The sequence below is a fragment of the Lithobates pipiens genome, unplaced genomic scaffold, assembly GCF_037356315.1.
Source record: "Lithobates pipiens isolate NorthernLeopardFrog02 unplaced genomic scaffold, aLitPip1_a1.2 Scaffold_1, whole genome shotgun sequence".
NCBI lineage: Eukaryota > Metazoa > Chordata > Amphibia > Anura > Ranidae > Lithobates > Lithobates pipiens.
Window position 1 is genome coordinate 107,874,443 of NW_027507685.1, and position 27,705 is coordinate 107,902,147.

General features: G+C 48.2%; 1 protein-coding gene across 1 annotated transcript in view; it reads left to right on the top strand.

Moving 5' to 3' along the window:
- CACNA1F (calcium voltage-gated channel subunit alpha1 F) overlaps window positions 1-27,705 on the top strand; it is a 287,992-nt gene that overhangs the window by 18,081 nt on the left and 242,206 nt on the right. The window contains exons 3-5 of the mRNA XM_077472367.1: window positions 856-1,132; window positions 6,052-6,157; window positions 18,707-18,846. Coding sequence (XP_077328493.1) covers window positions 856-1,132; window positions 6,052-6,157; window positions 18,707-18,846 — 523 coding nt within the window. The remainder of the gene's footprint in view (window positions 1-855; window positions 1,133-6,051; window positions 6,158-18,706; window positions 18,847-27,705) is intronic.

The following is a 27,705-nucleotide window of genomic DNA, read 5'->3' on the forward strand; positions in this document are numbered from 1 at the left end:
GTCCATTGGTTTTCTGTTAGTAAATCCTTTGTGCATTTAAGGAGAGCAGTTTCTGTGGAGTGTTGAGGGCGAGAATCCAGACTGAAAGGGATTAAGAAAGTTATTCTTAATGAGGTGGCCACTCAGTTGGTTGTTGACCAGGATAATTTCAAAGAAAATCTTCCAATTAGATTATATGAGCATTTACCATAGTCTATACATGTTTTTTTTTGCTTGTAAAATCCTCCTTTATATAGACATCCAAATGCCCTGAGACTACTGCTGGGTGATGCCATCTTGGATGGGGCTATAATATGCAAGGAGGGGGCTGTGATAGGGAATCAGCTCTTCCTGGAGCAGTCAAATTTTCTATCAGGTTTAGAAGGACACTAAACCTGATAGACCCCCGAAGGGTTCACGATGAAGGGTTCTATGCTGTATATTCTACTCTTTCTGCTATAACTAAGCATGAATCGTAGTCATGAGAGTGTGGTTGTACATACTTATTTTTATCAGTAGAAATGTTCCTGCTAGAACACACTGACATGTAAACATTGCTGGAATGTATTGTGTGATGTTAACACTTGTTCAGACCAGTTTCATACGGTCTATCATTTTTATAATTTAAAATTTTATTTTCCCCTGAATAAGCTGAACATGTTTTGACCTCATCTCTGTTCAGGAGTAGCTCAGCCGTCCGGTTCTGAAAGTCCCCTACAACAACCCCCATTGGCTTATAGCCCTGTCTCTGTAGATGATCACCCTTGCATATCAATAGTCACATTGAAAGCCCTAATTGGAAAGCTCTTATTACGAATAAAGCACAAATAGATATGCACAAAAATGGGCTAATATTATTATGTCATTTTCCTACAGGGCCCGCGCCGCCATACTGCAGTGAAGAGGCGGAGCCGTTTATGGAAACAGCAGAAGCGGTCCTAACTTGTTGGCGATATTCCATGGATGGAGTGGTGATGAATGGAACTGATACAATAAATTCAACTGCTAGTTCCCAGGCTCACAAGAAACGCCAGCACTACAGCAAGCATAAAAACCAAGGAGGCGGTGGAGTGCACCGCAGCCCAAGGGCTCTCTTCTGTTTGTACCTCAACAATCCCATACGAAGGGCCTGCATCAGCATTGTGGAGTGGAAGTATCCTTTAGAATGATCTTATGCTTAACTAAATGAAAGTCCATCCAAAATGAAAATTTTGGGTGTAGACGGGAGTCTGGTAGACTCAGTCAACCCCTAAAGCAGTGATTCTCAACTAGGGTTCCTCCAGAGCGTTCCTTCAGCATTGGGCAATTTCTGCCTCTCAGATAAGTTCCCACTCACACCATTGATCTTTTTAGCTACCTGTAAGGGGTTAATTCTTCCCAATGACCACAAGTTTAAGGACCATTTATCCCACAGACCATTACACTAATGTATCATGAGTTGTAGATTTCTAATTTTTAGCAGGGGTCTCCCGAGAACAGAGAACTATTTCAAGGGTTCCTCTGTGTTGAAAAGGTTGAGAAAGGCTGCCCTAAAGCGTGACAATGGCGATACAGGAAAAGCAGAACCTCAGGTCCCCTTGTCCTCCACAGAAGATTTGGGTGCTAACCCGAGAGCCTATCTCTACTTCTTGTGCCATAGCGATGATGAAGAGAAGGCCCCACACCAATAATGACAGGGATATCTCTCTGTTAGGTGATCAAGGGAAAGCAGTACCTCTCCAAACACTCAACTCGCCTTGTCCTCCACAGCAGTGTTGGGTGCCGACCCGAGAGCCTGTCTCCACTCCTAGTGCCATAACAGTGATGAAGAGAAGGTCGGTCATACATCAGTGACATCTCTGGATTAAGCTTTCTTCAGCCACAACTGGCCAGCGGCAAATCCCTGTACTGGAGCTGCCCACTGATGCGTTTTATAGTCAATTAATGATAGTTAAGCCCATCAGGGCAAAGCACGTCTTTAAGGGGGTGACCACAGGGCAGGGACTTGCTGAGTAAAGTTTTATCCAGTGACATCTTTGTTGTATGAATTTCTCTTTGTCAATGATATCGCTCTGCCATAAATTTTGACTCCTGCACACTGGGGAGTTTTAGGTGTTCCTGCCCACGTTTGTGTGTTCAAGCATCTCCTAACATAATCTTCATACTATAAAATACATGAAAAATTTAATAGAGAAAGTAGGAATTGCCATAGACATCAAGTGCAGAGGTCTCACCAACAGTGTCTTTGGGATGTCTATGACATTGTTAGGTGGTTTACCTCTCCTCCAAAAACTAAATATCAGCTTTGGGTGGACTAAGCAAAAAGTGCTAGTTGACAAAAGTAAAAAAAACAATGCATAAGATTATCTTTATGGTATTGTTATCTTGAAGTATCGATGTTGATGTACAGTGCCTTGAAAAAATATTCATACCCCCTGAAATTTTCCACATTCTGTCATGTTACAACCAAAAGCATAAATGTATTTTATTGGGATTTTATGTGATAGACCAACACAAAGTGGCACATAATTGTGAAGTGGAAGGAAAATGATAGGTGGTTGTGAAAAGTGCGGCCTGCATTTGTATTCAGCCCTCAATACGTTGTAGAATCTCCCTTTCCTGCAATTACAGCTGCAAGTCTTTTTGGGGATGTCTCTACCAGGTTTACACATCTAGAGAGGAACATTTTTGGCCATTATTCTTTGCAAAATATCTCAAGTTCTGTCAGATTGGATGGAGAGCGTCTGTGAACAGCAATTTTCAAGTCTTGCCACAGATTCTCAATTAGATTTAGGTCTGGACTGTGACTGGGCCATTCTAACACATGAATATGCTTTGATCTAAACCATTCCATTGTAGCTCTGGCTGTATGTTTTGGGTCGTGGTTTTGCTGGAAGGTGAACCTCCGCCCCAGTCTCAGGTCTTTTGCAGACTCTAATGCCGTGTACACATGATCGGAATTTCGGTCGGAAAAAGCTCTGATGGTTTTCCCGATGGGAAAACGGTCTTGCATACACACAACAAATTCCGACTGTCAAGAACGTGTTGACATACAACACGTACAATGGGACTAGAAAAAGGAAGTTCAATACCCAGTAGCCAATTGCTTCCATCTTGTAGTTGAATCTGAGAATGCGTGAGTTTTTGCGCATCGGAATTGCATACACGCGATCGAAATTTCCGATAGAACGTTTTTTCCATCGGAAAAATTGAGAATATGCTCTCAAATTTTTGCTGGCGGGAATTCGGCCAGCTAAATTCGGATGGAGCATGCACACACCTTTCTGATGAAAGGCTCTCATCAGTCTTTTGCTGGCCGAAATTCCCATCGTGTCTTGGCTCTTCTCTGATGAATGTTCTCCTTGCCCGGCCGGTCAGTTTAGGTGGACGGCCATGTCTTGGTAGGTTTGCAGCTGTGCCATACTATTTTCATTTTCCGATGATGGATTGAACAGAGCTCCGTGAGATGTTCAAAGCTTGGGAGATTTTATGATAACCTAACCCGGCTTTATACTTTTCCACAACTTTATCCTTGACCTGTCTGGTGTGTTCCTTGGCTTTCATGATGCTGTTTGTTCACTAAGGTTCTCTAACAAACCTCAGAGGACTTCACAGAACAGCTGCATTTATACTGAGATTAAATTACACACAGGTGGACTCTATTTACTAATTAGGTGACGGCAATTGGTTTCACTAGATTTTAGTTAGGGGTATCAGAGTAAAAGGGGCTGAATACAAAGCCCCCCCCCCCCCCCCCACACACACACACACACTTTTCACATATTTATTTGTAAAAAATGTTGAAAACCATTTATGGGCTATCACATAAAATCCCAATAAAATACATTTACGTTTTTGGTTGTAACATGACAAAATGTGGAACATTTCAAGGGGTATGAATACTTTATCAAGACACTATATGGGGGAGAAAATTATGGAGCTAAGGTCACATGTATGGGGGCGGAAAACATGATGGAGTCGAGGACACATGACATGGACCACAATGCAGAGGACTGTCCCGTGAAGTAGGACATGATGTGGGTGAGGTGACACGTATGACAAAATGTGGAAAATTTAAAGGGTTATTAATACTTTTTTCAAGTCACTGTAAATGATCTGTTCTCCAGACAGGCAACTTCTACACTCCAGAGGGTCTCTGTTGTCTCCTCGTCTTTCAGTGTAATGTAATAAAAATGGAAACCAAAGCTTCACAGCCCTGCTATGAGGTCCAGATACAACTTAATTCTAATAAAAGTGAGGGAGACAATCCAAAGAGGACCCAACGCATTTTGTGATGGATACTCTTTGGATCGTGCCCCTGACTTTTATTAAAATAAAGTTGTATCTGGACCTTTTACCAATGGTGTGGTGCTTCGGTTTCCTTTTCTGAGACAAATGTGCTGCACCGAAATAAAAAATGTCCTTCACTTGGTAATGCTGCAACATTTAATCCTCTAAATGGCTCTTCTACCAAGTTTAAGACAATAGACATCTTGATAGCCCCAGAAAAATAAAAAGCTTGAGATCCAATTTTAGAAGTCATCTCTCTGTCTACCAAGGTATCCTTGGAGCCCCTGGAAGTAGTACGATGAATGTGAAGAGAATGGTACTGCAACAAAAGTAATGTGAGTCCAGTTTTTAATGTCAGAAAAGAAATCCAACACATTTCATGGGCTCAAAACTTCCCCTTCATCAGGGCTTAAATGCTGGCAGTAATTGAAGAGGGTAATGGATAACCATTTGCAAAAAAAAATGATAAAGGTTGCACTGATTTAGGTTGTCTAAACAGTCACGGTTTTAGACGAGAGTCTGTTTAAAGTAAAAACCTGTATCATCTGCAGTGTGGTTAGGCACTTAATGTTGGATGAGAAGGCCTGGCTGGCAGTCTCCACTCTATTTCATCCCAAAGATGCTCTATCAGGTTGAGGTCAGGACTGTGTACAGTCCAGTCAAGTTCCTCCACCCCAAACTCGCTCACCCATGTCTTTATGGACCTTGCTTTGTGCACTGGTGTCATGTTGAAACAGGAAGGGGCCATCCCCAAACTGTTCCCACAAAATTGGGAGCATGAAATTGTCCAAAATGTCTTGGTATGTTGACGCCTTAAGGGTTTCCTTCACTGGAACTAAGGGGCCAAGCCCAACCCCTGAAAAACAACCCCCACACCATAATACCCCCTCCACCAAATGATTTGAACCAGTACACAACGCAAGGCTCATAAAGACATGGGTGAGCGAGTTTGGGGTGGAGGAACTTGACTGACCTCAACCCGATAGAACACCTTTTGGATGAATTAGAGTGAAGACTGCGAGCCAGGCCTTCTCATCCAACAATAAGTGCCTAACCACACTGCAGATGATACAGGTTTTTACTTTAAACAGACTCTCGTCTAAAACCGTGACTGTTTAGACAACCTAAATCAGTGCAACCTTTATCATTTTTTTCGTCCAAAGACATGCAGGTAGGTTAATTGGCTTCTGTCCAAAATTGGCCCTAGTATATGAATGGGGACCTTAGATTGTGGGCTCCTTGAGGGTAGGGACCAATGTGAGTGTGCAATGTACAGGGATAGGGGTAGACACTCACTCAGGTTGAACTGGATGGACTGGTGTCTTTATTCAACCTTACTAACTATGAAACTATGAAACTATGAAACTAAGTGGCTGACCTCACAAATGCTCTTTTGGAAGAATGGTCAAACATTCCCATAGACACCCTCCTAAACCTTCCCAGAAGAGTTGAAGCTGTTATAGCTGCAAAAGGGTGGGCCAACTCAATATTGAACCCTACGGACTAAGACTGGGGATGTCATTAAAGTTCATGTGCATGTAAAGGTAGGTGTCCCAATATTTTTGACAATATATCGTATTTGCAAATTGGCTTCCCAGGATTCCAGGCACAGGGGTCAAAAATACAGAGGAAAACTATTCCCTAGCCTTTACTAAATAGGAGACAGCCTGATTTGTGTCTTATCCTGCTGCTAATTTTCTCGATGAATGTCCCCATTGTCTTTACATAGGGGGATGTGCAATTTCACTTTTTCAGTTTCATATTCATGCTTTCAACTTTTGTTTCCTTAAAACTTGAACTCAGACCTTTCGATATCCTTATCCTCATGACTATCTTTGCCAACTGTGTGGCACTGGGTGTCTATATCCCTTTTCCTGAAGATGACTCCAACATAGCCAACCACAACCTGGTAAGCAGAGTGGAAGTGCCATTGGACCGTGTGGGTGCAAATGTAGATCTGTCATTTTATATCTCTTTTATTAATGGAGCTCCAGAATGGATACCTGGGAGCAGGTCCATTGCCAGCTAGCTCAAGTCAGGCAGTCCTTCTAGCTACCCAGTGTTGATTGAAAGTTTTTTTCGTAATGTAAATGTCAAAAGGTTCTTATTTTTTTTTAGTCTAGCTGACATGGATATTACAAGATGCAACAAACCTAAGTCAGAAATCCTGTTCTCACCATTCACCCATACATGAGTGAACCTTATAGCAAAATCATTGCTACCCCCTGCCCTTCTCTGCTGTGCTATTCTCTGTCTCCAAGGTAGTTTTTCACCTAATAAAGTATACTAACTGAATTCATAGCACTCATATAGAGCAGGGGTTTCCAAACTTTCTAAATGAAGGGCTAGTTTACTGTCCTTCGGATGTTAGGGGGGCCGGACTGTGGCTAGTGGGAGTAGAAAATGTCCCATCATTGGTATCATTGGGAGGAATAGTGCCCCATCATTGGTGTCGGTGGGCGAAATAGTGCTCCATCACTGGTGTCATTGGGAGGAATAGTGTCCTATTGTTGATGTAATTTATGTTATTAAGTGTCCCATCATTGGTGTCAATGGAAGGAATAGTGCCCCCATCATTGGTATCAGTGGGAGGAATAGTGCCCCATCATTGGTATCAGTGGGAGAAATAGTGTCCCAGCATTCGTGACAATGGACGGAATCCTGCCCATTGTTGTGGTGTCATTGGGAGGAATAGAGTGCCAACATTGATATCAGTGGGAGGAATAAGATCCCATCATTGATATCAGTGGGAGAAATAGTGTCCCATCATTGGTGTCAGTGGAAGGAACAGTGTCTCATCATTGGTGTCAGTGGGAGGAATTGATCCCTTCATCATTGATGTAGCTGATATTAATGGTGGCCCATCATTGGTATCAGTAGGAGTAAAAGTTCCCCATCGTTGATGTCATTGATGTTAATAGTTTCCCATCATTGGTGTCAGTGGATGGAATAGTGCTCCATCATTGGTATTATTGGGAGGAATAGTGCTCCATCATTGGTATCAATGGGAGGAATAGTGCCCCATCATTGGTATTAGTGGGAGGAATGGTGCTCCATTGTTGGTGTCATTTGAAGCAATAGTGTCCCATTGGTGTCAGTGGGAGGAATACTGCCCCATTGTTGGGGTCAGTGAATGTAATAGTGCCCTTGGGCCACAATTTGTAGACCACTGATATAGAGGTTCCGAAGCTTTAGAAAAAATTTATTATATCTAAATATTTTTTTTTGCCAAATGCTATTGCTGCCTGCTTAAATCTCTGTTCTTCTGGGCCCCATAGCAGTAGAATGGTCCGCTGTGGCTATAGTGTGTATTCATTGACATTCGATGCTTGCAAACTGCCAAATAGACCACCTGCATACCAGTAGATGTTCTCTTCAGCCTTGACAGGACTTGGCTTTCCCCTGATTTGGTGATTTCATAGCCTATGCATGCTTAGAGACATCACCAGGAAGGGGGAAGTTGCCAGCTGTGGTATTATTGCAGTTTTTTCAGCTTAGACTTGGGGTGGTCTTCGGAGTCTGCTAGTCTAAAAGCTTAGCTAAGATCAACCCCTGCCCTCAGCCGCACCCCACGACCTCAAGGACAGCTACAACTTGATCATTTCTGCCTTTAAAAGAGACTGAATCTCTTGTAAAGACAACTAACAAAAAGGGGAAGCCCAATATAACCCAAAAGACCGAACATTTTGTAACTATTCCACTATTCCACATACCCCCAAAGATCCCTCTATTTAGGGCCATCTTTAATATCAGTTGGACTCTGAGCAAACATTTTCTTGCCCCCCCCCCCCCTGCTATGCATGCAATTTTGTTCTCAACCTGTTCTAAGACACACAGTAAATAGTGGTTAAACTCAAAATTTGTTTACTGCAGCAGATCAGGCATCGATTGCGATTGGTTGCCAGAGGTTACAGCATATCATTACCGCTCACTGATAAGTTTCTAGAGGTTACAGCACATCATGTCTGCTTGCTGATTAGTTGGTAGAGGTTACTGCACATTATTACCGCTCACCCATTGGTGGCCAGGGCTGGGGTGGGGGAGAGGGTGTGATTAGTGGCCATGGTGGTGGTGGTGGGGTAAGTTGTAGTATTGGGGGAGGGATGGGATTAGTGGCAGTGTTGGGGGGGGGGGTTGTCATCAGTGGCGGTGCTGGGGGGTTTACAGGATCAGTGGCAGTGCTGGGGGGGGTGAGTGGGAGTGGTGGTGGGGGGATGGGATGAGTGGCAGTGCTGGTGGGGGAATGGCATCAGTGGCAGGACTTGGGGGGGGGGTCAGTTTTAGTGCTTGGGGTGGAAGGGATTAGCTTCCACCCCAAGTACTGATTCAGATGAGAGAGGGGGGTTAGGAGAGGGGGAGTATGAAAGAGGGAGGGGGAGGAAGAGAAAGATGGAGGTGAAAGAGAGGGAGGAGAGAAAGAAAAGAGAGTGAAAGAGAGGGGGAGGGGTGAGAGAGAGAGAGGGGGTGATAGAGAGGTGGGGGGTGAGAGAGAGAGGCGTGAGAGAGGGAGAAGGTGGAAGAAAGGGAGGTGAGAGAGAGAAGGGAGTGAGAGGGAGGGGGAGAGAGAGGGGGGGGGTGAGAGAAACATTTACACCGATCAGCTATAACATTATTACCACCCTAATATTGAGTAAGTCCCATTTTAACTGCCAAAACAGCCCTATTCCGTCAAGGCATGGACTCCTATAGACCTCTGAAGGTATGCTGTGGTATCTGGCACCAAGCCGCCATGGCCGTGGACACGGGTCAGCATGGGCACCCTAACCTGTCTGCGGCTATGCAGCCCCATACACAGCAAACTGCAATGCTCTGTATTTTCGACACCTTTCTATCAGAACTAGCATTCACTTTACTAACAATCTGAGCTCCAATAGCTCTTCTATTGGATTGGACTACATGCCCCCCCCCCCCACCTACATCAATGGGCCTTCACTCCCCATCTCAATTAGTGAGTCTTCTCCCCCCACTTCCATCAATGAGTCTTCTCCCCCCACTTCCATCAATGAGCCTTCCCTCCCCACCTCCATCAATGAGCCTTCCCCTCCACCTCCATCAATGAGCCTTCCCCTCCCCACCTCCATCATTGAGCCTTCCCCTCCCAACCTCCATCAATGAGCCTTCTCTTTCCACATCCATCAATGAGCCTTCTCTTCCCACCTCCATCAATGAGCCTTCTCTTCCCACCTCCATCAATGAGCCTTCCTTCCCCACCGTCATCATGAGCCTTCCCCTCCACCCCCATCAATGACTTTCCCCTCCCCACCTCCATCAATGAGCCTTCTCTCCCCACCTACATCAGTGAGCCTTCCCTCCTCACCTACATCAGTGAGCCTTCACCTGCCCACCTCCAACAATGAGTCTTCTCTCCCCACCTCCATCATTGAGTATTCCCTCCCCACCTCCAACAATGAGCTCCCCCCACCTCCATCAATGAGTATTCCCTCCCCAGCTCCATCAACGAGCTCCTCCCACCTCCATCAATGAGCCTCCCACCAAACTCCATCCATGGGCTTTACCTCCCCACCTCCCTCAATGAGCCTTTGCTCCCCATCTCCAGCAATCAGTCTCTCCTCACCTACAATAATGAGCCCACCCCCCCCACCTCCATCAATGAGCCATCGCTCCCCACCTCCATTATTGCGCCTTCCCTCCCCACCTCCATTATTGAGCCTTCCTTCCCCACCTCCATCATTGAGCCTTCCCTCCCCACCTCCATCATTGAGCCTTCCCTTCCCACCTCCATCAATAAACCTTCCCTCCTCACCTCCATCGATGAGCCTTTCCTCCCCACCTCCATTTATGAGCCTTGGCCACCCATCATCCAGTTTCCTGGTTTTCCTTCCTCGGACCACTTTTGGTCGGTCCTGACCACAGCAGACCGGGAACATCCCACAAGAGCTGCAGTTTTGGAGTTGCTCTGACCCGTCGTCCAGACATTACAATTTGGCCGTCAAATCCTTTACGCTTGCCAGTTTTTCTCTGCTTTCAACACACCAACTTTAGGGACACACATGTTTACTTGTTGCCTAATATATTTCACCCGCTTTCAGGTGCCATTGTAACGAGATAATCAATACTCGCTTTACCTGTCAGTGGTCAGAATGTTATGGCTGGATGTAAAATTAAAAAAGTTTATTTTTCATTTTTTTTTCATATTGAATGAACTTACATTTACAGGTAATGGTTATGATAGCGCCTGCACGTGAGTGGGGTCCCATTCACACCCGCAGACATCACAGCACGTGGAATTAGAAGCCTTAGAGAAGGCAATGTGAAGACAGCTGGATTCCCCTCCCTCCCGCTCTGATTTACATGCTAAGCTCCCAGTGGTTATGGCTAATTTTAGACTGTTCAAACAGTAATGAGTCTTAATCCTTGTGGGTTTTCCCTGGAGGAGGGGGTGGGGATCCCCTCGGCGTGAAGGAGACGGCAGCGGGGGAGACAGGATTTTAGTGCAGGCCGACTGGGCTAAGGTTATGTAAGGATTGTTGCCTCTGTTAGCATTATGTCAGAATTCCGTTATTATTATCTATATTCATATGGTCAGCATGGTCCTCATAAGCTTTGTAGAGAACTATTTGCAGGAATGTATTTATTTCCCATATGTACAGTGCATCCGGAAAGTATTCACAGCGATTCACTTTTCCACATTTTGTTATGTTACAGCCTTATTCCCAATGGATTAAATTCATTCTTTTACTCCAAATTCTACAAAAAATACCTCATAAGGACAACGTGAAAGAAGTTTACATGTACATGGGAGGAGCCTGTGATACTTATGTACATGGGAGGAGTCTGTGATACTTATGTACATGGGATTTTTGTGTACATGTACATGGGAGGAGCCTGTGATACTTATGTACATGGGAGGAGTCTGTGATACTTATGTACATGGGATTTTTGTTTTTGATTTTTAATACATTTGCAAAGATTTCAAACTTCTTTCATGTTGTCATTATGGTGGATTTTTTGTAGAATTTTGAGGAAAATAATGAAGTTAATCCATTTTGGAATAAGGCTATAACATAACAAAATGTGGAAAAAGTGAAGCGCTGTGAATAATTTCCGGATGCGCTGTATGTAGCACACCCCACATAGGAGCTGAAGATGACTGAGATCCCCACTGCTGCACAGCCAGGCACACATCATCTTCCACTTGCTTCCAGACTCAGAAAACAGTCCTTTAGCTTTGTTTTGTTGTTTTATTAGAAGGGTTGACAACTTGGATGGGGATAGGAGGTTATGGGATGCCCACTTAACTTGTCACAAGCAAAAAAACAGGGACAACTTCCTATATACAGTTCCTCTTCTCAGGCAATGCTTGCCCTCCTGGCTGGCTCTCTCTCTACACCAGTCCACCCGGATGACTCTTTGGAGATGTCCTGGGGCAAAGTCAAAGACCTAAGCACACCACTGTCTTCAACGAAGACCAGCTACATGTGACAGTCCTTCCCCTCTTGTCAGTCCCTGTCTCTTTGTTCCCATGCCTCTCAGGAAAGCCTCCTTTCAGCTTCTTCTGTGGTAGTATCCTTTCACTCTAGCACCCGAGCCCCGGACGAGGCCAGGTCACCCCCCCAGACTAGGGGGTTTGCCTCAATGGCCACTGACAGCCTCCTCAGCACTGCATCTCCAGCTTCTGCCTGACTGCCCATTGCTGGCATGACGCATCAATATCTAAATCTCCAATAAACAGTCTAGGGCAGGGGTAGGCAGCCTCGGCCCTCCAGCTGCGGTGAAACTACAAGTCCAACGAGACATTGCAAGACCCTGACAATTACAGGCATGACTCCTAGGGGCAAAGGCATGATGGGATTTGTAGTTTCACAACAGCTGGAGGGCCGAGGTTGCCTACCCCTGGTTTAGGGGATGTCTTTTCATGATTTATTGCTTGCAGAACTCGTAACAGGAGATTTGTTGGGGTGGAATGGGATACTCCAGAAATGCTAACTTGTAACGAGAGGACAGACCTTACTAGCTGCAACTTCTTTGAACAGTCTTTAAACCAGTAACCAAGGAAAGGCCAGAACTAGGCCCCCATAGGTAGTGCAGCACCCAGCCACTAAATTCTTGGGCTTGGATCAGTACTCACAATTTTCCATGGCAGCTGTGCACCTCCCAGCTCCCACCATGCTTTCTTCAGTGGGTCCTTCAGACCAAATACATAGCTTCCAAGTGTCCCTGATTTCAAGGGACTGTCCCTGATTTGGAGTATCTCTGTCCCTCTTTCTTCCTCATGTGTCCCTCATTTTGGTCTGATCTATCTATATAGTTGTATATAAAATGCATTGCATCTGTCAAAAAGTGTTTCCCAGTGCTAAACCTTTCATCCAACTTGTAAATTGCTGCATTTGCAAATATCAAAAGCCATTATAAAGGAATAGTAGTGGTAAAAAAAGCACCGGTATAATTTTCCTTATAATTTGTATAATTTTCCTTTAAGGGGGCATGGCAGGGGTGTGTGTCTTATGCCTACATACTTTTGCTAATAGGTGTCCCTCATTCCCATCTCAGAAAGTTGGGAGGTATGCAAATCCTTTGCTCCAGAATTACTTAGAAATAGGCCCCTCCAGTTCTGCTATAGCTAGGACCTCGATGACCATCAGCAGACTTCAGCAAGACTAATGCCGCGTACACACGATCAGACTATCGGGCGGACTTAGTCTGGCGGACAAACCGCTGACCTGCCCACACACAACCGGACTTTTGGCGGGAGTCTGCCGTACTTTTGAAATGAATGGACTTGCCCACACACAGAGGAAAGTCCGTTCATTTTGAACGCGGCTCCAGGTAGCCGGAACTAGCGAAGGAAATCAATGACGCCGCCTTAGGCAGCGAGATTGACACATCGCTGGCACCGTCACCTCATATGGACTTAAAGGGGAAGCCCTACGCCGAAAAAACGGCGTTGGGGCCCCCCCCCCAAAGTCCATATCAGACCCTTATCCGAGCACGCAACCCGGCCGGTCAGGAAAGGGGGTGGGGACGAGCGAGCGCCCCCCCTCCTGAGCCATACCAGGCCACGTGCCCTCAACATGGTGGGGTGCTTTGGGGAAGGGGGGGCTCTGCGGTCCCCCCACCCCAAAGCACCTTGTCCCCATATTGATGAGGACAAGGGCCTCTTCCCGACAACCCTGGCCATTGGTTGCCGGGGTCTGCAGGCGAGGGGCTTATTGGAATCTGGGAGCCCTCTTTAATAAGGGGGCCCCCAGATACTGGCCCCCCCACCCTATGTGAATGAGTATGGGGTACAATGTACCCCTACCCATTCACCTGGTGAAAAAAATGTAAATAAAACACAACACAAGGTTTTAAAATAATTGATTGCATAGCTCAGGGGGTCTTCTTCCGTCTTGGGGGGGTCTTCTCGCTGGACTCCTCCACTATCTTCTGCTCTTTTACTAGTGGAGGAGCCCGGCTTTCTTCTTCGTCGCCATCCGGGGGTCATCTTCCGACTTCGGGGGTCTTGTCCCCCTCTTTGGTTCTTCTTGCTGGGCCTCCGCTTTCTTCCTATAGCTCTTTTACTAGCGGTGGCCTGGTCTTCTGTTGTCGTCGCCGTTGCCTTCTCTTCTTCTTCCTTGAGATGTTGACGAGGCGCTGTCTCTGACCGCAATGACAGGGACGTGTTGCGTGGCGACTTATATAGGGACAATGGGCGAGGTCACCGTGTGATGTCTCCGCCCATTATGATGTCACAGTCCCAGCATCCTCTGGGACTGTGACATCATAAGGGGTCAACAATGAGTTGTTGACAAAGCACCCCCCCATGTTGAGGACACGCGGCCTGGTACAGCTCAGAAGGGGTGGGGGGCGCTCGCTCGTCCCCACCCCCTTTACTGACCGGCCGGGCTGCGTTCTTGGATAAGAGTCTGATATGGACTTGGTGGGGGACCCCCACGCCGTTTTTTTGGCGTAGAGCTTCTCCTTTAAGTCCATACCAGGTGGCGGGGCCAGCGATGTGTCAATGTTGCCGCCGAAGGCAGTTAGGTTTGCACCGATACTAGTATTGGTATTGATGCCAAAACTGAGCATTTGCTGAGTACTTTGCCCGAGTGCTTGACCTGATACCTGAGCAGTCAGAGGATGATTGGTGCAGTAGTGGGGGCAGTTACAAGCAAAGATTCCCCTGTATAGGTTTCAACAAAGAAGCTGACAGCCGCTTTTCCTCCTCTGCCTCCTGCAACTTTCAGCTGCTTTATTGAAATCAATACAGAGAGATCGGTGCTCCCCCCACCGCCGCACCAATCACCCCTCACTCCCCCGTATCCTCCTTCAGTCCCCCTCTGTGTCCTCCGTGCTCTTCCAGGCTCCTCCAGTTCCCCTCCATGCTCCTGTCCTCCTCCGTGCTCCTGTCTCCCTCCGCGTTCCACTCCTGTCCCCCTCCGTGCTCTGCGCCGGTCCCCCTCCATGCTTCGCTTCTGTCCCCCTTCGCGGTTCTCCGCCCCCTTTGTCCTCGATCTGTCAGGATGAGGAATGGAAGAAGGAACCGGTAAACCTGTCATTTACCAGCTCCTTCCTTTTCTGAATGAACAGAGTCAGTGATCACTGACACTGTCCATTCATAACTGAGCAGAGTAAACTGTGTATGCTATGCTTCAGTTTATGGATGGAGAGGAGCCTCTGTCTCTTCTCCATTCATCTCCAGTGCAGCTGAGGCTGCTGAGAAAGGGACTGGGAAAATAAAATTTTTAAAATAATAATAATAATAATAATTAAAAAAAAATTACTGACACAGTTGACATGGGAATTTATAGGTAGGCAATTCCTATCCTCATATTGATTAGTGGTTTCAAATTAATAATAACTACTGCAGTAGGGAACAGACACAAAAAATACACTCCGCATCTTTCCAAATACTTACCTTTCCGTAATTTTCCTTTCCTTTCGCATCTTCATGGCAGCATACACTCTGGGTTAGGGCTCCGCCCCCACAACCTGATAGGACCACAAAGCTATAAGATGACGATACGCCCCCCACCCTAGTATTCTCTGTATATATGAATCGCCTTCCACGGGTGGGTCGTTGTATGCTGCCATGAAGATGCGACAGGAAAGGACAATTAGTATACAAGTATACAATTTTCCGGTTTCCTGTCGCATCATGGCAGCATACACTCTGGGGAGTAACTCGCAGACTGGCCTTGAATTGAATTGAAGAATTGCCTTGGATAACGGACTTTCCAAAATCCACAGTTGATAGCCGTGCCGAGTCCACCTTCTAGTGAGATATAAAGGTGTTCCTAGAGGACCAGGTGGCCGCCCTGCAGATGGTTTCCGCCGAGACCCTACAATAGGCTGCCCAAGAGGTGGCCACTGCCCTGGTGGAATGAGCCCTCAAGTCCTCAGGAATTTGCAGAGCACTCGACAAATAGGCCTCCTTAATGGTCTTCACCAGCCATGAAGCAATGGGGCAGGCTGACTATGCTTGACCTTTCCTAAAGACGTGTGGAATGATGAAGAGGTTTTCTGATTTCCTAATAGATTTGGATACTGAAAGGTATTTTAGGATGTTGCCCTTGACATCCAGAGGGTGAGGATCGCCTTGGTCCACGACGAGAGCTGTCAGGTTGATTTCCTGGTTAAAGTGGAATAATGATGCTACTTTAGGGATAAAGCGTTCCGAAGGTCTTAGAACTATCCTGTCCGGATGGATGACCAGGTATGGCTCTTTAGTCAGTAAGGCTTGCATCTCCGAGACCCTTTTTGCTGATGTTATAGCAACTAAGAATGCGACTTTATCGTCAGGTCCCAGAGGGAAATGTTTTCCAGCAGAAAGAAGGGCTCTTTAGATAAGGCTTCTAAGACAACCAATATGTCCCATGTCGGAAATTAGGTTTTCTAGGAGGTCTTAGTTTAAGGCAGGCCCTCTAAAAACTGTATGACAAGAGGGTAATGAGCTCATTTAACACCTGTCAGCAGGGCTGCTGATAGAAATCATGGGGCCCCGTACAGCCTACCTGATGGGGCCCCCTTTAGCCACATCCCTGGCCCCGCCCCTATACCGAGAGGCTAGGGTATACAGACAGCACCCCCCACCAATTTAACACAACTAGAGGATGATCAAATGAAATGGAATCAGTATACAGAGGTTAACTTTTTCTGAGAGATATTAAAGGAACACTCTAACCACAATGACCACTTCAGTGATTTGAAGTGATCAAAGGTGGTAGGAGTCAGTATGTGGGATGGCATATGAATATACCAAGGTGGTATAATGATTGGCTTCTAACACGGAGGGCTACACATAGATCAAAATTTGTCCGATTACTGCTAAACTGAATTTTGATGTGTGTGTACCCAGCTTTACCCAACTTCTTGCTTTAGCTGGCTTCTTCCAGCGCTGAATGGTTCCCTACAGCGCTTGTGTATGTTTTACTGACTATGGTGTCCTTTTATGAAGCAGTGAAATCTATTTACTGCTTCATTCTCCGGCATTCACAGAGGAGATCTTTCTCCTCTGTATGTCAGTTTATAAAGCGGAGTAGATCGCTTCACCCTTGGAGGAGTGAAGCGATCTACAAACGCTTCTAACACTGGAGAACGGCCCCTAATACTGGAATCTCGTGAGACTTTACAAGATTACAGTACTAGAAATTCACCAATACACAGAGATGTCAATTTATTAAGCAGTGATAAATTATCACAGCTCAATACACTGACACACGGTGTGATTAATGTTAGTAAAATAAAGAGTCCCCCTACATAATATATACATGTATATACACACATTATATATAAATATGACAGGGGGACATGGTTACAGTGTTGGGGGGTCTGAACGAGGCATAAGGAAGTTAATCATCTTCCTCTTTCCTCCTCAGATCCCCCCAGATTCTGTCTTCACTCCCCGATTCTCCACCTCTGAGTTGGTGAATCGGGGAGTGTGAATTCTGACACAGATCGCCAGTGAAGCGCTGAGATCGCAGCTTCATAAAGTGACCGTTACTGTGTCATTCAATGAGGATTCTCAGTGTGCAGAGATAATCGGCGGGAGAACATATTCAAACACTTCTCCCCTGATTATCTCTGGTTCATAAACTGTTTATGGGCTGTGATCAGCGGTGATCCTCTGGATCACTGCTGATCACTGCTTCACAAACAGACACCTAAGCCCAGTTGCTCACACTTCAGCCCCCCTGCGATGTGATGAGGTTTGGTGGAGGAAGAGGGCTCTGCAGCTGGCTGGAGCATGGAAACAGGTAAGTGAAAGAGTCTATCCCCCCCCCCCCCCCACACACACTGCAAGGTTGGACTTTATTTCATTTCCTGGAGATGGGCTGTATTATATATATATATGTATACACTTTCTTTGCTGTTAATACTCAACTTTATGAATATGTTAGGAATATACTGGGACTTTTCAGGTGCTATATAAATATATTCAACATACAACTATATTAAAAGAATGATTTTGTGAAATGCATCTGTGTGTAGTCCCTGAAAAGTCCCATTATTTTCCTAACATACCGGTATTCATGAATTTAGCTTTCACTTCCACCAGACCTGTCTTGCTGAGGTGCAGGGCAAGTTTACAGCACAGATTTGTACAGAGGCAGAACGGGGATCACAGGAGAAGAATACAATCTGTCACCTGTTATCTTGCCTTGAGGAGAGCTCCGGTGTTCTGTCCTTCCCGAGGAGGGGGGAGGGAGGCTCGGGTGCTGATAGGAATACACGTCCCCTCTTCTCTTATCCATAGACCCCTGTGTTATCTGAGATCCAGGCTCCTGCGGTGATGCTCTCCTCCTCCCTCGGTCAGCCCTGTGCAGTCAGACTTTTTTCTTTTTTTTTTATTATTCTAAATGCTGTTAAGATTGCTCGGGCCCCCCCTGCTGGCTGGGCCCGGTACAACAGGGTCAGCTGTACTGGCTTATCAGCGGCCCTGCCTGTCAGGGTGGATAGAGCTGACACCTGTACCTACAGGGTACTGGATCTGAGACCTTTGTCTAAGCCTGACTGCAAGAACTCTAATATTTGTGTTGCCGATAGAGTGGATAGATAGGCCCTGCTCTTGAGCAAAGGAATCAAAATTTTCGCAGACCCTTCGGTAGGTGCAGTTGGTGGTAGGCTTCCCGGCTTGGAGTAATGTATCTACTACCTTCTGGGAGCAGCCCTGATCTAGATAACTAGCCCTCTCTGTCTCCAGGCCATCAAATGCAGTTTCTCTGGATTTGGATGGAGTAGCTGGCCCTGGGAGATCAGTAAAGTATCAGTAATTGGCAAGTACTTGAAAAAAACGTATCAGTACTTGTACTTGGTCCTAAAAAAAGTGACATCTAGTTAAACTGTTGTAAAGCTCAGTCTGCTACCATGTTAATAAATAGCATTTTTTAATATTATATTATAATTTTTTTTATTGTTTCGCGTAAGTTCGAGAATTGTCGTTATTCATCTTAGGACGAGTATTTTCTAAATGCAACCCACCCATGACTTAGATATACTGTGCTTTTATGTCTAACAGGAACAAGTGGAATATATCTTCCTCATCATTTTCACTGTGGAAAGTTTTCTGAAGATTATTGCCTATGGTCTGGTCCTGCACCCCAGTGCCTACATCAGAAACGGCTGGAACTTGTTGGATTTTGTCATTGTTGTTATTGGGTAAGCTCTGACACTCATTCCTATACACCAATTTACACAATAATCACACCTTATCTGCTCTTTAGACCTCATGTCCTCAGAGGTCGATTGAAAGAATTGTTCTTTTTTCCTGTAGCACTCAAACTGGATTAAACCTGGAAAAACTGTAAGGCCGGCCATAGACGGAGCAAATTTCTTTCCTGCAACCACGGTTTGCAGGAAAGAAATTTGCTTGATTCTCCCCGTGGACACAGACAGTGTTGACAGAGGAATCCCCCCCCCCGCCGAGCCATTGTGTTCTCCCGGCACGGGGGGCAAGGGGAGCCATTTCCATCGGTAAAAGACAGTGATTATTGCAAGCAGCTATAACAGCCGCTTGCACTAATTGCATGTAAAATCCAGCAGGCTGGTGGTTTACCCAAGTTAATCGATCGATCAACTTGGGTACATTCAGTCTTCCCATATATGATTTCGAACAATCTATGGCCAGCTTTAAGGTCAAAGATCTCAAAAGATACTTGTTTGGAATCAAATTCCTCTATCCCTGGTTACTTCTGAATTGTCCCTATTTTGGTCTAATCCAGTCAACCATAGTACCAAGGAACCCTAGAGTTCCTCAAAAGGTTGCTAGCGGTTTCTCAAGCTGTGGCTGACTGATCTCCCATTTGATGGCAGATGCATTGTTCTGAAGCCAATGCCATTCTTTTTTGTGAGCCATTCTCAACCAGGGCACCAATGAACCCTAGAGTTCCTTCAGAGGTTGCTAGCGGTTGCTTGAACAGTGGCTGGTTGACCTCCCGTTTGATGGTGCTTGTGTAGATCTGGAGCCAATGAAATTCTTTTAGGTCTAATACATTAATTCTCAACCAATGTACCAAGAAACCCTAGAGGCCCTCAAGAGGATGCTAGTGGTTCCTCAAGCTGTGGTTAACTAATCTCCTATTTATTGGTGAATGCATTGTTCTGAAGCCAATACCATTGGTTTTGGTCAGCCATTTGAAACCGGGGCACTAAGGAACCCTAGAGTTCATTCAGAGGTTGCTATAGGTTGCTTGAGCTGTGGCTGGTTGACCTGCCTGTTTGATGGTGCCTGCATTAATCTGGAGCCAATGCCATTCTTTTTATTCTAGTATCAAGCAACCCTAGAGTACCTTTAAGAGGTTGCTAGCGGTTCCTCAAGCTATGACTGATTGATCTCCCATTTATTGGTGGATGCATTGTTCTGAAACCAATGCCATTCTTTTTGGTCAGCCATTCTCAGCCAGGGTGCCAAGGAACCCTAGAATTCCTTCAGAGGTTGCTAGCGGTTGCTTGGGCAGTGGCTGGTTGACCTCCCGTTTAATGGTGGATGCATTGTTCTGAAGCCAACACCATTCTTTTTGGTCATCCATTCTCAACTAGGGCACCAAGGAACCCTAAAGTTCCTCCAGTTGCTAGGGGTCCCTTGAGCTGTGGCTGACTGGCCTCCCATTTAATGGTGCTCAGATAGTTCTGGAGCCAATTCCACTCTTTTTGATCTAATACAGTCCTTCTCAACCAATCTACCTCTCATTTCATGGTGCTTGCATAGTTCCAAAGTCAATGCCACTTGGCAAAGCCAGCAGCATGACACGATTTATTTATCTTCAGTACCATTTTTTCTACTATCCACCAATGTAGGGTATTTCTTCCATTTACCCATAAAGAATTGATTTTGGTAAGGGTTCTCCAACATCTGAAAAGTATTTTGGAGGGTCATCTGGGGTAATAAGGTTAGGAAAGGCTGGAGTAATGTGATCTTTACTATATACTATGCCTGTGGTGATGAAGGCTTAAGACCTTGTTTTCTGATAAAAACATAGTTAAATGTCTCTTTTACCATTTATTATTGTAAGGCCGCGTACACACGCGCGGACTGTTTGCCCAACCTTGTTCGTCAAACAGTTTCGGCAAACAGTCCGCTCAAAATTTGCATGAGCGGACTTGCCCACACACGAGCGGACTGTTTCAGCGAACTGTTTGCCAAACAGTTCGCTCAACTTTTGAAATGAACGGACTCTCCCACGTAAGGAGGAGGCAAATCCGCCCATTTCAAGCGCGTGTACAGGTAGGTGGGGCCCGCGAAGGAGACGTCGCGGGCTCCGCCGCCTGGAATGGGCTTAAAGGGGAACCCCAACGCCGAAAAAAATCGGCGTGGGGGTTCCCCCAAAGTCCACACCAGACCCTTGTCCGAGCACGCTACCCGGCCGGCCAGGAAAGGGGGGCGAGCGCGCCCCCCCTCCTGAGCCGTACCAGGCCGCGTGCCCTCAACATGGGGGGTGCCTTGGGGAAGGGGGGGCCGCGCGGCCCCCCCACCCCAAAGCACCTTGTCCCCATGTTGATGAGGACAAGGGCCTCTTCCCGACAACCCTGGCCGTTGGTTGTCGGGGTCTGCGGGCGGGGGGCTTATCGGAATCCGGGAGCCCCCTTTAAGAAGGGGGCCCCCGGATACCGGCCCCCCACCCTATGTGAATGAGTATGGGGTACAATGTACCCCTACCCATTCACCTGTGAAATAAAGTACAAAAAAAAACACAACACAGGGAAAAAATATTTTATTGCACAGCTCCGGGGGTCTTCCGTCTTCGGGGGTCTTCTCGCCGGACTCCTCCGCTATCTGTGTGTAGCTCTTTTGCTAGCGGAGGAGTCCGGCTTTCTTCTGTCGCCGCCTTCGGTTCTTCTGCCGGGCCACCGCGCCTTCTTGTAGCTCTTTTACAGGCGGTGGCCCGGTCTTCTGTCGCCGCTGTCGTCGCCGCCGCCGCCGCCTTCCGTTCTTGTTCTTCTTCTTGTTCTTCTTCTTCTTCTCCTGGAGATGTTGACTCGACGAGCTCTCCGGCCGGAATGCCAGGGACACGCTCCGCTGCCACTTATATAGTGACAATGGGGCGGTGTCACATGGTATATGTCACATGGGTTGGTCACATGGTGACCCCGCCCCCTTACGATGTCATAGTCCCCATGTGACATCAACCCATGTGACCAACCCATGTGACATATACCATGTGACACCGCCCCATTGTCACTATATAAGTGGCAGCGGAGCGTGTCCCTGGCATTCCGGCCGGAGAGCTCGTCGAGTCAACATCTCCAGGAGAAGAAGAAGAAGAACAAGAAGAAGAACAAGAACGGAAGGCGGCGGCGGCGACGACAGCGGCGACAGAAGACCGGGCCACCGCCTGTAAAAGAGCTACAAGAAGGCGCGGTGGCCCGGCAGAAGAACCGAAGGCGGCGACAGAAGAACGGAAGGCAGCGGCGACAGAAGACCGGGCCACCGCCTGCAAAAGAGCTACAAGAAGGCGCGGTGGCCCGGCAGAAGAACCGAAGAGGGGGACAAGACCCCCGAAGTCGGGAGAAGAGGCCGGCGGCGGGGAGGAAGAAAGCCGGACTCCTCCGCTAGCAAAAGAGCTACACACAGATAGCGGAGGAGTCCGGCGAGAAGACCCCCGAAGACGGAAGACCCCCGGAGCTGTGCAATAAAATATTTTTTCCCTGTGTTGTGTTTTTTTTTGTACTTTATTTCACAGGTGAATGGGTAGGGGTACATTGTACCCCATACTCATTCACATAGGGTGGGGGGCCGGTATCCGGGGGCCCCCTTCTTAAAGGGGGCTCCCGGATTCCGATAAGCCCCCCGCCCGCAGACCCCGACAACCAACGGCCAGGGTTGTCGGGAAGAGGCCCTTGTCCTCATCAACATGGGGACAAGGTGCTTTGGGGTGGGGGGGCCGCGCGGCCCCCCCTTCCCCAAGGCACCCCCCATGTTGAGGGCACGCGGCCTGGTACGGCTCAGAAGGGGGGGCGCGCTCGCTCGCCCCCCTTTCCTGGCCGGCCGGGTAGCGTGCTCGGACAAGGGTCTGGTGTGGACTTTGGGGGAACCCCCACGCCGATTTTTTTCGGCGTTGGGTTCCCCTTTAAGTCCATTCCAGGCGGCGGAGCCCGCGACGTCTCCGTCGCGGGCCCCGCCTACCTGTACACGCGCTCGAAATGGGCGGACTTTCCGAGCGGGAACAGTTTGCTCATTTCGAAAGTAGCCTACACACGGGCGGACTGTTCGCTCAAACACAGTTTCAGCGGACAGTTTTTCGGAATTTCCGAAAGACTTTGTCCGTCCAACTGTCCGCTGAAACTGTCCGCTGAAAGCCCACACACGGGCGGACTGTCCGCCCAAACACTGTTCAGCGGACAAGGTTCTCCAACACACACTCGCTGCTATTCCAACCCTTCACATATTTCCACATAAACTTCCCTCCTGGCATTCTAACCATCAGCTAGCTGAGATTGACAGGTAGATCGAAGCGGAAGCTGTCATGGGGCCCCCTACTGGCAATGCCTCAATAGTCAGGTGTGCGGCACTTACTATTGCGAGCTGTGTACCTACCACACAGCTCACATACTTCAAAGTCTTGTAGGACATGGCTGCTAATGGGAACTGAGTTCCTGTTGTGGAAAAAGTACAGGAACTCCGTTCCCATGCATTCCCGCAGGACTTGAGCCCTGAACCCAAGTACTGGTTGGGGCTCCCCCAAAGGGAGATCCCATGAGAGAGTTCGGACCAAGCCAGAAGGCTATATTCGCCCCCCCCCCCAAGACTTTCAGGGTAGGCCCGAGGACCTACACCCTACCAGTCAAACGTAAAACAAAATGTGTACATTTCAAAATAAAGACGAACACACAAATACAAGTGGGGGGGGGGGTGGGAAGGATAGTGGAGAAAGTGCAATAGGTGCCATTGTGTGGTACAATGGCAGGCCCTTAGGCCAGGAATAATAAAATGCTCTGGTCCTAGCCAAAAGGCTCGGCAATAGAGCCAGGTTTGAAAAAAGTGTGTGTAATGCAGTGACCTTGGTGCAAAAAAAAAATCAATGTGACCCTCACTAACAGTGAGAATTACAGCACCCCTGGACTGCCACTCATGGGGCACATACACCATGGGCTTCTTTCAAAGCCCGGCCTTCGGCCAGACCAATGCAACCCCATCCCTACCAGGAAAACCCCTTACGGCTTTCTCGGGGAGAACCTACTCCCGGTCCCCACTTCGTTGGGCATACTGGTTTTGGTTCCTACAGATACTAACCTTCCATGTTACCATCACGCCAGTGGATTTTCATAGCCACCACCCCAACCTTCCCCAAGGCCAGAATAGTAGCACAGCACCTCCAACCGGAAACCAATAAGAAAAGATACTACACTTGATCGAATTTCCCATACACACGATCGGAATTTCCGACAACAAAACCGTGAAATTTTGTTCGAAGGTTGCTGGCTTCAACTTGCCTTGCATACACACGGTCACACAAATGTTGGCCAACAATTGCCAACGTAGTGACGTACAAGACGTACGGCGAGCCGAGAAAAAGGAAGTTCAATAGTCATTTGATATCTCCATTACGAACGCTAGTTTTACAAGACCGAACGCTTCCGTCTCGTACTTGATTCTGAACATGCGTGAACTTTTGTGCGACGGACTTGTGTACACGTGATCGGAAAGTCCAACAACGTTTTGTTGGTGGAAAATTTTGAGGACCTGCTAGCCATTATTTGTTGGCGGAAAGTCTGACAACAAATGTTCGATGGAGCGTACACATGGTCAGACTTTCAGCCAACAAGCTCACATCCCGTCGGAAAATTTGATCGTGTGTATGAAAAAAATGATTAATAATATTAATAAAGAAGATACATTTGAAGGCTGGACAAGACGGGACCGTTTTTTTTTGCTATCTGTATACTGTTAAGCCTTAGGCGGCATACACACGCGGGTACTGTCTGCCGAAACTAAGTTCGTCAAACAGTCCGCTCAAACTTTTGAATGAACGAACACGCCCACACACAGCACTTTTTGAGCGGACAAATACGGCAAACTTTGTTCGTCGTACTAAGTCCGCGCAACTTTTGAAATGAGCGGACTCGCCCACACACGAGGCAACAGTCCGCTCATTTCGAGCGCGTGTCAAGGTAGGCGGGGCCCGCGACGGAGACGTCGCGGGCTCCGCCGCCTGGAATGGACTTAAAGGGGAACCCCAACGCCGAAAAAAATCGGCGTGGGGGTCCCCCCAAAGTCCACAACAGACCCTTGTCCGAGCACGCTACCCGGCCGGCCAGGAAAGGGGGGCGAGCGAGCGCGCCCCCCCCTCCTGAGCCGTACCAGGCCGCGTGCCCTCAACATGGGGGGTGCCTTGGGGAAGGGGGGGCCGCGCGGCCCCCCCACCCCAAAGCACCTTGTCCCCATGTTGATGAGGACAAGGGCCTCTTCCCGACAACCCTGGCCGTTGGTTGTCGGGGTCTGCGGGCGGGGGGCTTATCGGAATCCGGGAGCCCCCTTTAATAAGGGGGCCCCCGGATACCGGCCCCCCACCCTATGTGAATGAGTATGGGGTACAATGTACCCCTACCCATTCACCTGTAAAATAAAAGTACCCCAAAAAAAACACAACACACGAGATAAAATATTTTATTGCACAGCTCCGGGGGTCTTCCGTCTTCGGGGGTCTTGTCCCCCTCTTCGGTTCTTCTGCCGGGGCCACCGCGCCTTCTTATAGCTCTTTTGCAGGCGGTGGCCCGGTCTTCTGTCGCCGCCTTCCGTTCTTCTGTCGCCGCCTTCCGTTCTTCTGCCGGGCCACCGCGCCTTCTTATAGCTCTTTTAGAGGCGGTGGCCCGGTCTTCTGTTGCCGCTGTCGCCGCCGCCTTCCGTTCTTGTTCTTCTTCTTGTTCTTCTTCTTCTCCAGGAGATGTTGACACGTCGCTCTCTCCGGCTGGAATGCCAGAGCCGCGCTGAGCGGCCACTTAAATAGTGACAATGGGGCGGTGTCACATGGTATATGTCACATGGGTTGGTCACATGGTGACCCCGCCCCCTTACGATGTCATAGTCCCCATGTGACATCAACCCATGTGACCAACCCATGTGACATATACCATGTGACACCGCCCCATTGTCACTATATAAGTGGCCGCACAGCGTGGCTCTGGCATTCCGGCCGGAGAGAGCGACGTGTCAACATCTCCTGGAGAAGAAGAAGAAGAACAAGAAGAAGAACAAGAACGGAAGGCGGCGGCGACAGCGGCGACAGAAGACCGGGCCACCGCCTGCAAAAGAGCTATAAGAAGGCGCGGTGGCCCGGCAGAAGAACCGAAGAGGGGGACAAGACCCCCGAAGTCGGGAGAAGAGGCCGGCGGCGGGGAGGAAGAAAGCCGGACTCCTCCGCTAGCAAAAGAGCTACAAGAAGATAGCGGAGGAGTCCGGCGAGAAGACCCCCGAAGACGGAAGACCCCCGGAGCTGTGCAATAAAATATTTTATCTCGTGTGTTGTGTTTTTTTTGGGTACTTTTATTTTACAGGTGAATGGGTAGGGGTGCATTGTACCCCATACTCATTCACATAGGGTGGGGGGCCGGTATCCGGGGGCCCCCTTATTAAAGGGGGCTCCCGGATTCCGATAAGCCCCCCGCCCGCAGACCCCGACAACCAACGGCCAGGGTTGTCGGGAAGAGGCCCTTGTCCTCATCAACATGGGGACAAGGTGCTTTGGGGTGGGGGGGGCCGCGCGGCCCCCCCTTCCCCAAGGCACCCCCCATGTTGAGGGCACGCGGCCTGGTACGGCTCAGGAGGGGGAGCGCGCTCGCTCGCCCCCCTTTCCTGGCCGGCCGGGTAGCGTGCTCGGACAAGGGTCTGTTGTGGACTTTGGGGGGACCCCCACGCCGATTTTTTTCGGCGTTGGGGTTCCCCTTTAAGTCCATTCCAGGCGGCGGAGCCCGCGACGTCTCCTTCGCGGGCCCCGCCTACCTGCACACGCGCTCGAAATGAGCAGACTTCCCTCCGAGCGGGAACAGTTTGCTCATTTCGAAAGTGGCCTACACACGGGCGGACTGTTCGCTCAAACCAAGTTTCAGCGGACAGTTTTTCGGAATTTCCGAAAAACTTTGTTCGTCAAACTGTCCGCTGAAACTGTCCACTGAAGCCCCACACACGAGCGGACTGTCCGCTGAAACACTGTTCAGCGGACAAAGTTGAGCCAACAGTCCGCCCGTGTGTACGCGGCCTTAAACACACGATCGGACTTTATACAAACTTTCCGGTGGACTTTTGTACAAACGGCATTGGCTCTGAACTTGTTAACCACTTGCCGCCCGCCCTATAGGCAATTGACGGCTGCAAAGTGGTTTCATAATCCTGACCGGACGTCATATGACGTGATCAGGATTATGAGCCACTGCGCGCCCCCGGGGGCGGGCATCGCGGCGATCGTTGTTGCGGGGTGTCAGTCTGACACCCGGCAACTACGATCTCGGTAAAGAGTCTCCGACGGAGACTCTTTACCACGTAATCAGCCGTGTCCAATCACGGCTGATCACAGTGTAAATGGGAAGAGCCGGATCATAGGCTACCTGCCTATGAGTGCCCACCTGTGCCGCCTATGAGTGCCCACCTGTGCCGCCTATTCATGCCCATCCATGCCCATCTGTGCCGCCTATCCATGCCCATCTGTGCCGCCTATCCATGCCCATCTGTGCCACCCATCCGTGCCGCCCATCCGTGCCAGCTATCAGTGCCAATTTGTGCCACCTATCAGTGTCCGTCCGTGTCGCCCATCTGTGTCGCCCATCCGTGCCGCCTATCAGTGCCGCCTATCAGTGCCACTTCATTGGTGCCACATTGGTTCCCATCAGTGCCGCCTTATCAGTGCCCATCAACATTTTTATTTTTCAAAATTTTCGGCATTTTTTTATTTGTAGCGCAAAAAATAAAAACCGTAGAGGTGATCAAATACCACCAAAAGAAAGCTCTATTTGTGGGAAAAAAACGATAAAAATTTCATTTGGGTACAGTGTAGCATGATCGCGCAATTGTCATTCAAAGTGCGACAG